Source organism: Protomyctophum parallelum (assembly GCF_964188405.1).
Source record: "Protomyctophum parallelum genome assembly, chromosome: 5".
Taxonomy (NCBI): Eukaryota; Metazoa; Chordata; class Actinopteri; order Myctophiformes; family Myctophidae; genus Protomyctophum; species Protomyctophum parallelum.
In genome coordinates this window covers 52,460,385-52,472,030 of record NC_139702.1, presented here as the reverse complement: position 1 = coordinate 52,472,030, position 11,646 = coordinate 52,460,385, and the positions used below count along the sequence as shown (strand labels likewise).

The following is an 11,646-nucleotide window of genomic DNA, read 5'->3' as shown; positions in this document are numbered from 1 at the left end:
CACGTGCACGCGCCTGGATGACGGCAGACTGCTGGGTGAGCGCTCGCGCTTTGGCATGGGGGGGGGTCAGATCAACATATGGAATGAATTATGTACTAGCAATATAGCGTGTCTTGACTGTACAGGGTTTGATGAGGTCAGATCAATAATTCAACATATGGAATGTCAGAGCAGGTCAGCTCTATGGAAATCTAAGGGTAGCAGTGGGGGCAGTGTCTTGAGTGTACAGGGTTTGATGAGGTCAGATGTATACTAGTCAATGATTGGAACACATGGCGGCACCAGCTAGTGGTCAAAATTACTTGCATGTGATTTGCTTGACTTGCTGGATGGATTATTTGAAATATAAGAAACTTCAAATACTGTAGGCCTACTGTAAGAGCTCAGTGCATTAGCTAGATTATAATAGTTAAGGATACAGGCTGTTGTGAGATGGTACTAAACCTGTGGCTGCTCAGCCTGGTATTCCTAAACGTATACCTCAGTAAACTATGCCTAAACGGTTAAACCTAAGACTTTTAACTATTAAACCACACCTCACACACACTCACAGACAACCACAGTTTCCTTTCTGTCAACATAATAGCTCCGTTTGGAACTCATCTACACTTAAGCTCCGAGAAAAGAATCCAAGAATCAATTCTAGGTATATGCTATAAATTACAGCAGGACCAATACATATTTAGAAGATTTATGAATAAAACATTTGAATAAAATGACATGTCACATTTTGCAGTGCCCAGAGTCTCAACACTCACATCAACACAAAATATAACAGATTGATAGTCCATGAATATGGAATATGTTTGGATAAGGTTTTGTCCACAATTTGCATCCCTATCCACAATCCATGCTGTATTGATGGCCAACACCAATACAGCATAGGTGAGATAACGAGATAACAGGCAAAAATTAAAAAATAACAATTATTTTACATTCTCTAATTGTGTAGATTTCTTGTAAATTAAGTAATGCAGATGTTGCTCAGAGTCATGACAGTGTACAATTAAACCAAATGTCATCCGTAAGGGTCCATTTGGTTTCATTTAACACTCTCAAGAGTTAAAGATCTATAAGGGTCCATTTGGTTACCAACTCTCCATCATTTAGCTGGGGACTGGGTCCTTGGGAGGACCACTGGTTGAAAACCACGGGGAAAAGCCTCATATTAAGGGCTTCGTTAAGTGCGTTATTTGGACACTAGATGTCGCCTTTACGCTGAAGAAAAGGGAATCAGATGCAAACAGAAACAGAAAATGCCTGCGGTCTCCGAGGCTAACCCGAGGCTAACAGGCTCCGAGAACTAACTACCATACCCCCCCCCCCCCCCCCCCCATCGCCATTAGCGATTCGCCTCATTTCACCCTAGTGAGTCGTGACCTAGTACTGTACTAGTGTGATACTTATTGCTCTAACGTTTTACTTTGTCCGGTTGTCTTATTCAATACGAGTCCCATATAATGATATAACAGGTTAAGTAATAAGTATATTATAAAATAACCACTGATGATGAACAGATGTATCGCACACGTCACATATACACCACTGACCTTGGATCGGATTCCATCTCGCCCGGTTGCATTGATGTAGCTAAACACAGGGATGACAAACTGATCCCAGTTCTGTAGTGTGCTCTGCGTCGGCGGCCACGTGTCTCTGCCCCGTCAGCGCACCATGTGCAGAACTGCAAGATGGCGACGCAACGGAGAGGAAAAGAGAGGCATTTAAATGCCGGCAACACCGACTTTCTTGACAAAGACATCGTCAAAGAGGTACCGGTGCATTACGCATGGCAATGTTACGTTAAAATGAATGACGAGCGCTTGATTTGGACTGCGTCGGGGCCGTTATAAGACGTTGTTACGGCCACATGTACCGCAGTTCAACACGTGGCTAGCAGGGTTAGCTAATAGCTAGAGTAGTAGTAGTGTAGTACGACTGTAATAGCAATGAGTTGCTACAGTCACACAGTAGAAGCAACGGAAGCAAGTACTGTGTGACATTTTTTCGTAATGTTTATTGTGAATACCTCTTACGAACTTAGTTGTAATGTGTTATGTGTGGATCTTTTAAAATCATAGTTAGGTCAGAAATCTGGAACATGATGTTCTGGATAGAAACCGACACGGTGATATAGCTGACAACCACCACGTTAACATTGTAAGCAAACTAATACAACTTAATTTGTAACCCTATAATGTGTTCGTTCATTGTGAGAAGAGAACACAACAGTTCAAATCAGGTCGTAATGGTAGTATGGTACAGTCTGTTGACTGTCACTTTATATGGGATCGACCGGTTCAGTTAGGAGAACTTTCATTGGTTCCCACAACTTCCCAGAGACGTTCATCAAAGCAAGCTAGGCTCTGCCTCCCCAGTGTGTCTGTAGCTAAGGTCTGTAGCCTTAAAAACAAATAATATAATGATGGTCTATCCTCTCCTCCTAAAAATTATCCCGCTTAATTAATTGTTTTCTTAATTCCATTTAATTTTAAACTAAAAGGGTTGTTAAAACAAAAAGATTCCTACCTTTTTATTAGTCTTCTTGACTCTTCCCGAAACACATAATTTAAGTCCCTGGGACTCATTCAATCCCAATTCTTTACAGACTAAGGTTCAAATCAGTATTTCTGTGGGACACAACTGTGATTTTACCCCAATCCAAAGTTAGCCATGCAGGATCTAACTATTTCCATAGACAATGCCTTGTAACTTCAGTTCCAAGTTCCAACAGCCAAGAACCTTGGTGTTGTCCTGGACAGTCAGCTCTCATTCAAAGCACACATTACAGCGGTCTCCAATTGATCCAGAATTGATGCTGAGTGCAAAGCAGGAAGGCATATATAGGGACAGGGTCCCATTTTGACCGGGGATTGAACCCTGACCTCCGAGTCTCAGGACAGAAACTCTTAACCACAAGGCCACTGGGGTGGTAAATCATAATGTACACAATAACAATATACATACGATTTGATACATCAAATCGTACACATATATATATATATACATATAATATTGTATTAGTTTGTTGTACATGTACAACAAACTAATGCATGAGTCCAAAATTAATACATTACATAAAATCGTAATGCATGCATCTACTTAATCTATTTTAACCCTGCCTACGAATCAAATGTCCCTAAAATGGTACAGTAATACAGTACATTATTGAATGTATGTATGAATGAAAAGAGGCAATCGTTTCTGGCTATCATCGTGTTATGTAAATGAGATCAATGTGCTTTATTCACCCCCCCCCCCCCCTCGTAGGTGGCCCTGAGTAAAACAGAAGTGGAAGTTATGGAAGTGGACCACTCCATCCTGGCCATCTTTGAAGACTCCACAACTCCTTCAGAGGTCAGAGTGACCAATTGCTAATGTAGCATTTTAATAGTAACAGTACGTTTTAACAGCGGGCGACAGCGGGGACACGGTGGCACAGTCGGTAGTGCTGTCGCCTCACAGCTAGAAGGTCCTGGGTTCGATTCCTTTCTGTGTGGAGTTTGCATGTTCTCCCCGTGTCCCCTAGGGTGGTAACCTCACAAAAACATGTTCTCCCCGTGTCCCCTAGGGTAGGTAGTAGGTAACCTCACATGTTCTCCCCGTGTCCCCTAGGGTAGGTAGTAGGTAACCACATCTTCTCCCCGTGTCCCCTAGGGTAGGTAGTAGCTAACCTCACCGTGTCCCCTAGGGTAGGTAGTAGGTAACCTCACCGTGTCTCCTAGGGTAGGTAGTAGGTAACCTCTCCCCGTGTCCCCTAGGGTAGGTAGTAGGTAACCTCACAAAAACATGCAGTAATCCTGGTCTCAGTCTAAACTGCCTCCCCCTGGCCAGCCGTGCCGGTTGGAATAACGTGTTCCACTCGCTACGTCGAACTGGGGAAACTCCCCCCTGTCAGGTGTAAAGGAGCGACTTGGACACTCATGCATGAAGGAAGCATGAGTTCAAGTCTGTTGCTCTCCCCAGGTTGGTGGACGGTGTGTAGAGCCCAGGATCACATTAGATAATTGACAGTACACAGGGGTGAAAAATGGGTTACAAAATCGTGGGATAAAAAAATAAAAAAAACAGCGGGCGACAGCCAGACGAATTTCCCGGAAGTGCATTATTTGTCTATGGGACCCGGCGACTAACGGCGATAGCAGGCGAATGGGCGATGGTCGAAAAGTGGGCGGGGCAACGTCGCCAGAAAATATACAAATAATTATTTTTACAAATGTATTACTTTTCGGGCGATGATGGGCGATTGGGCGATGTGTCGGCCGATGCTCGCCCGCTGTTAAATCGTACTGTAAGGGATAAGGGATACAAGCGTCAGGATAAAAGGGCCCAAATATTATTCCTGGTGTTGAGAGTTTAGGGAACAGCAGCAAACGGATTGGTTCAGGAAAAGAAAACAGAGCCCAGACAAAACTGATAACATGGCCTTGGAGTCTTTCATGCACATACACATTGAATGTGTTTTTTATTACGTCAGGTAATAGGTTAGTGACAGTCGTTCTGTTGGTTATCTCTGTCCAGGAGAAGAGTAGAGTGGAGGAGGAAAACGAGTCCAGTCTGCTGACAGCCCTGACAGAGATGCTAGACAGTGTGGGAGATGAGGAAGGGTCCATGTCTCCCTTTGATACCCTGCCAGACCCTGAAAAACACAGAGACAACTCTCCAGTGAGTATAAGCATGCAATGATGCATTAGTCTACGCTTTATTAGAATTACAAAGTATGTTAAATATTTATATTTTAGCTTCAATATTAATAAGCCCATGATTAATTTAGAATGCTAATATTTTTATATAATGCATAACGTATTTTTGTTCACTCTCATTGATGAGGTGTAACTCCTGTGTTGTTTCAGTTAAGGAGGCTTTTGAGTCTGGCTGTTGTTCCTCCTTCCAGAGAGCCTGGGCATCATCCAACCAAGTCCACCTCTTCAGTCATGGTAAGAACCTCATTCTTTTCTTGTTTGGCATTTGTTATAATGAGGTCACAGAAGTAATTCATTTTAATATGACATTTTAAATTAATGTTAGTACAATATGAAAATTGCCAAGCCATGACACTTGCTTGAGATTGTGCAGTTATCTGTTGTCAACGTTATTTTATATATATATATATATATATATATATATATATATATATATATATATTACGGTATACAGTATAATCAATATCTTATTGATTCTTTTTTACCTCTATAACTGTAGGAAGAATCCATTGCTGACAGACTGAGAAAGCCGAGGTTCAGATCCCCCAATGTCATCACACAAGAGAGCAATGGGGCGGAGGAAGACAGAAATAAAGAAGAAATCACCAGCCCATCACAGGACCTCAAACAGCCGAGTCTGAATCACACAACCAGCACAGCTAAGACTTGTGATCACAAACCAGAGTGTGAAATTGAGGTCTTCACCTCCATGTCTCTGGTGAACCTGGTCAAACTCATGCACCCGTACTGTTTGAGACTGTGTGTGGAGGAAGAGGGGAAAGCTTGGGTGAGTGAGCCCAGGCAAAATGTTGCGGCATTGGATAAACTGGACCAGTCACTGTCCCTACAGGGAGAAATCTGGAGGTACGAGAAACCATCTGGAGACAGTGATGAAGAGATCAACGTCGACATGTCTGATGATGAGACACTACCGAAAGACACACTGAAAGAATGCAGAGGTGAGGAGAGATTAATAAAGAGTGCACTTGTAAATCGAGAGGCGTCCATATCTCAGGCCCTCAAGGAGAAGAAAAGGGTGAGCTTCGGTCCTGTTAAGGTGATAGCCTTTGATGTATCTGTGGAGGAAGAGGATGATCTCAACCAGGCATTTGCAGGTAATCTGACAAGTAAAATAACTACCTCAGCTCCTCTTGCCTGTATGGAAACACCTGATACTCATGCATGTACATCAGCAGAACCGCCAACAACACCGTTGACTACAGAGGTCAACAGTGACCAGGCTGAAGTTACTCAGGCTCCATTGGCTCTACCTCCACATCTAGAGGTCAAGCCCAAACCTCTCAGTCTTCAGCAGTACAGAGAGCTGCGCCTGCAGAGACAACCCCTGGGGGAGAAACAGGGGAACTACACCACCAAGTGGCCCACCTTACCAGAGCCCCCAAATGAATTGTCTCCAATCCTCTGTCCTTCACAGGGACACAGACATAACACCAAAGGGGAACCGATGACAACACACAAGCATGATGCGAATGGAGAAATGAAAGCATTTGGTATCAAGATTGGTTCGTCCTGTCCATCCTCAAAGCCCATTCCGGACTCAATGAAGACAAAACCCAATTATGGACGTCTTTGTAGGTTGAAGCGCCTGAGGGCTGAATCCAAAGTCATCTCACCAGCTAGTCCTGCACTAAGTCCCTCTGCAGTGTCAATTTCTGATTGTACTTTAAAGAAGACAAGTCTAGGGAAGAAGCCAACATTGGTGAATAGTGATCCTCCTAACCCTGTGCTTCTCCCCTTGCCTGTTGACCATCCATCCAAGGAAAAGACTAGCAGCCAACCAGCGTCGATGCTCTTCACCCAGTCCGCCATGAAATCCAAGCTCAAAACAGCCTTCAGCAACAGTCTCCTTGGAGAGCTGCAGAAGACATGCGCCAAGCAGTCTTCTGAAAGAGAGCCATCCACAGTAGAGATAAATCTCAAAGTGTTGATGCCTGACCACGATCCAAACTCAGACAGCGCCAAAGCCACTCACTTCATTCAGGAAACCCAGCGTACATTTTCAAGACCATCTCAGGCCGAAGAGCACCTCTCCTCTTCACATCACCATAATATGATGCACACCAAACCTCTTTCAAAATGCAACAAACCTCAGCAAAAACAATGCTTTTTAAGTCCATTCTCGGAAAGCAAAGCCTTACCAAAGACTTCACAGTTGTGCACTTCAGTTCTGATTTCACAACCCAAGTGTCCTTTGTCCTCGCCGTGCTCTACTCAGCCTCTTAGTGCAGTTCATGCTCCTGTCATGGTGAAGGAGTCGACAGGAGCAGCCCTCTGTATTTTACCTCCTGAGCAACTAGAACCCCCTGCTGAGATTAGCTGCAGTGTCCACACCCCATGTGACTCAGGTAAGCTGCTAAACCATTGCTGTATAATTGATTAGTTTAGTTTTGAAAGCACATAAGTCAGTAATGTTGTCAAATTAGTCAAATGTCAAATTCAGAATAAGAGGTATTTTAGGAATACTGGAAATGACTTCTCCCTTGCCTCATTTTAACATCTTCAAAGGGTTGAAATCTCTTTGCAAAAAATAACCAATCTACAGTACAAGCTCAGTCAGTGCTGATCTGTGTCGCATCTTGAGCTTATAGATTGGCTATTTTGGAAGAATGTTTGTTCGCCTATCATGACATGCCTAGAATAAGGATGCTAGGATTCATGTGATTAATGTCTGTCTTTTTGTTAATTTTAAGGCATTGAAGCCAGTGATTTGACCAGCCTATTGGAGCAGTTCGAGGAAACACAAGGTGAATAATGAGATAGTACAGCTTTGCCAACACATGAACACAATTACTTAGTCAGGTGTTAAATATTGACTCATGCACAAGACTGAGGCATTCTATTACACACATATTTATCATGTTTTTCCTTTCAGAATTACCGGGTTTACTGAGCGCCCACCGTCCAAGTAAAGAAAACCAATTCTGTCCACCACGAACTGTTGAACCCCTCGGGGTGGTAAAGTCTCAACCACAAACGTTAGAGTCTCTGGACATTCCAGAACCTCTGGGCACCGATATAGTTCTGTCAACAGCCCAATCCAAACCTTCTCCAGCCAAGACCATTCAGATCATTGACCCCCGTCCCTTACCATCCAAGAAGACACACACCATTTCCTCAATGTCTCCTGCTTCCCAAATCCAAACACCTTCTCCTCCGGTAACATCACCTGTGTCTGTGTACTTAGACCATGACTACTGTGTCATTGGGGATAGGCCAGTTACTCCCCCTTTCAGAAAACATCAGATTCCCATACCTTCTAAAAACTTGATTAATCTTCCGAATGGAACACAATTAACAATACTTGACCCGAGCACCAGCTCTCCATACAAAAGACACAGCACAAACTGTGAAAGTAACACTAATCCAGGACCTGGGACAAATGTGGATAGATGTGTGAAGGAGACTGCCTCCAGGCAGACGAGAATGAGGATTCTGGCAGGGCAATCTGGCAATATGGCAGGGCTTCCCATAGAAGCTATGCTGCCATATTCAGACAGTGCCACCCTTAAGATGGAGTCCAGTAATGCAATCAATATGAGGGAAGACAGGGAGAAGGCCAGCTGTCTCCCCACACCTCCACCAAGCCCTCCTGGCAGAGGAAGACAGGAGACGAGGGTGACAAGGAGATATCGGAGAACGTCCCCATATTCAGACTCAAGCTCCAGTTCTCCTTCCTCATCCTCCTGTTCATCCCTTTCCTCTTCCTCATCCTCCTCTCGCTCCAGATCTCGCTCTCCAAAGAGAAAGAGGTTCAGGTAGCCGTCTCTTACACTTTTTCTTGTTTTCTGTGGCGTAATGTTGTCCCATAAGCATGATGCAAGCTACAAATGAAGCATTTTAAGACAAGCTGCTTTAGATATAGCCATGTCATGTTATGTATGTCTGTTACTGACTTGTTTCTGTACTAATTCTATCTCGCCCACTGTATCTCTCTCTATTGCCCCTCTGTCCATCTCTCAGATACTGTCACAGGCGTTCAGAGAGTAGCTCAAGTTCATCCTCTGATTCTGCTTCCCGCTCTCCGCCCCGACACTACAGTTTCTCATGCCCGAGGTCTAGTCGCTCAAAATCCAAAACTTGGTCTCGGTCAAGGTCTAGATCGTCGTCACCTCAAACTTGTGGCAGAGGGTGGAGGGATGTTTACAGGTAAGTGGCCAATGGAAGTGTTCTCCGGAACATTTGTGAGTGCGAGTCATTTAGCGCAAGTTAATTTAAATTTAAATTGTGTATTAAGAGTTTACATAGTACACATAGTACATGCATAAACTTTCCTAAATAATGATATCTGGTTTCAGTATTTATTCATGTATTTTCTCTATTATTAAGGTTATTGTAGCGGCCAATTTGTATTGGGAGTGGGGAGGGCAGCGGGGCAGGGGTCGTGAGGCATGGCCAAAGCATTTCCAGGGATCCCCAGCCAAAAACGTTGAGAATCCCTGATCTATGGCTCAAGGTAGCACATGGTCCGACTCCTATTTAGTTGGATAGACGGTGAATAATCATGCGTACAGTATGCTTTTGTGTTGAAATGGAAAAAGATACAGGAAAATGGGAGTCTTCAATGTAAATAATTTAGTTAAAGCCTTTATTTCTCCCAAATGGGAAATTTGGTTGCAGTGATGGTTCCCTGTTTCACCATAAAGGGTGAGTAGAGTAGTCTATAATGCTGTATTTATGTTATTCATTCCCCGCTATATTCAGCCCAGTGTACCATCGCAGCAGCAGTGGCACAGAACACAGAAGGCGTAGGAGGCAACAACAGATCAGACTTCAGAAACTGAAAGCCATAGTGAGTATGAGATTAATGCCACCACAGTGGCAAATCCATTTGTTAGTGTAACAAATTTCTTTCTTTTTGCAAAAGAAAAGAAAGCTGGTAATTTAACTTTTGTTACATGGAGAGTCACAGTGTATACCTGATTTTATTAAGCTATATATATTATAAACATCTTTTGTAACAACTTGTCCAACAGGATGAGCGGAGGGTGGTGTATGTGGGTCGGCTTCGGCGGAACATGACCCACGATGAGCTGAGAGAACGCTTCTCTATGTTTGGAGAAGTTGAATGTGTTTCACTGCACTTCAGAGACAGAGGGTAAGTAACACAGAGAGACACTCTTAAAAGTAGCTTCATGGATGCACAATGCATCTTGTAGAAGTTGAACAGTATTTCAGTATTTTTATGCTGCAACTGACATAATATGAAATCAGTAGCGATAAAGCTGTATGTTATTTTTTTTTAACAAAATGCACAAGTACATTTATTCATAGTGTTGTAACCTACCACCCATGTATGAGCACATACTGTAATAAAATTATCCAATAAAACTGATGGCAATAAAAGCAAGTATAATTAGACTGTCAATGATTACTCAAAATGTTAACTTGCTCCCATAGAGACAACTACGGGTTTGTGACATTCTACAACATGGAGTCTGCGTTTTCAGCTATCGAGAACGGCAGTAAGTTGAGAAAGCCTGACGAGCTGCCGTTTGACATTTGCTTCGGGGGAGGAGACAGTTCTGCAAGTCCAACTACGCTGACCTGGGTACGTGTCTCAAACAGGTCAAAGTTGACTTGTTCATTCCTGCGATCAAACATTGTAATTTTCCACAAGTGACAAAATGACACTTTAACCCATTTAGACCTGAGGTCGATTCTAAAAACAACAAAACAACAGTTTTCTGAAAAACATATTTTCAGAAACATATTTTCGAAAACATAAATTCCATTTCAGAAATGGCAAACGTAGCAGATCTACAAGCTCAAAACGGTTGCTTCACGGTGCGTTTTGAGCTTGCAGATCTGCTACTTTGTATGCTATTGTGTGACCCTGTAGTGTGACCAAGCAGGCCTAGTAGGGCGTTAATTTACAGAATAAAACGCACACAAAAAATGTAACTACGGAGATAAGGTTTGCCCAAAGGTTTCTGACAGAAAGGATAGTTTACATTTAGCTAAAATCTAAAATGACACAGATGCTTTCCCGGATTGAACAATGAACCTGTGAATTTACTTCCCCTCAGATTCTAACAGAGATGTGGACCCTATTCCAGACATGAGCCAGAATGAAGAGCTGGATTTTGACTCACTACTGAAACAAGCCCAGAGAGGGATAAAGAGTTAGCAGCCCTCAGCAGAGAACAGAAGGACACTATGAAACCTCAGAGCTTCATGCTCTCTCTTTTATAGCACTATACATGCAATCTTTTGTAGCACTTATTTACGTACTTACCTTTTTTCATGTTGCTATGCACGAACATTTATTTTAATTTGTTATTTTAGCTTGTAGCATAATGACTTACTCATGAGTCATGACAAATCGAATGATGATTTGGTTTAAAAAAAGATATATATATACCTTTTTTGTTTTGCATTCCCTATCACTGTTTTGTATTTTCCTTTTTAAAAGATTAAAGTGAAGTATTGTCTTGCTATCGAGTTGATAAGATCTCATAGTATGGTCCAGTAGGTGCATTTACATAATATAAATTCAAAGGAGAATATTGGGCACATCCAGTTGTCGCTGTGCAAGACAGGATAAGCAACAGTTTAAAAATATATATCTGCAGCTTAGCTCTGACACATATTGTTCATGCAGTCAGTACATCACAAGGGATGTTTTTGCTACTGCATAATAAGCACATTGAATGTTAAACTAAATAACTAATAGCATTAATTCTTAGAAGAAATTGTTGGAAGCAACTTACATGATTGAATGTTAATTCACTTAAGGGACAACATGAGTTCCAATGGTCATGGGGGCTGTGTGCTGAGGGTATAGTTTAATGAGGAGCCTAAGGAGGACATGGATACTGGTACTGGTACAATCTATACATAATATGCCAATGGACTGAGCATGGTTCCATGTAGGTTACATGTGATGTCTTGGAGGCCAGTGAGGTCACCACCACCAGGCGTT

The 11,646-nt window shown here is 42.6% G+C and overlaps 1 protein-coding gene across 1 annotated transcript in view; it reads left to right on the top strand.

Annotated features, from left to right (window-relative positions):
• Window positions 1–1,653: 1,653 nt before the first annotated feature.
• LOC310858424 (uncharacterized protein) overlaps window positions 1,654–11,646 on the top strand; it is a 12,486-nt gene continuing 2,493 nt past the window's right edge. Inside the window, exons 1-11 of the mRNA XM_083764531.1 lie at window positions 1,654–1,772; window positions 3,271–3,357; window positions 4,522–4,665; window positions 4,854–4,937; window positions 5,203–7,069; window positions 7,415–7,468; window positions 7,597–8,479; window positions 8,685–8,870; window positions 9,426–9,513; window positions 9,698–9,819; window positions 10,122–10,289. Of these exons, the coding sequence (XP_083620657.1) occupies window positions 1,692–1,772; window positions 3,271–3,357; window positions 4,522–4,665; window positions 4,854–4,937; window positions 5,203–7,069; window positions 7,415–7,468; window positions 7,597–8,479; window positions 8,685–8,870; window positions 9,426–9,513; window positions 9,698–9,819; window positions 10,122–10,289 (3,764 nt within the window). The 5' untranslated portion in view covers window positions 1,654–1,691. The remainder of the gene's footprint in view (window positions 1,773–3,270; window positions 3,358–4,521; window positions 4,666–4,853; window positions 4,938–5,202; window positions 7,070–7,414; window positions 7,469–7,596; window positions 8,480–8,684; window positions 8,871–9,425; window positions 9,514–9,697; window positions 9,820–10,121; window positions 10,290–11,646) is intronic.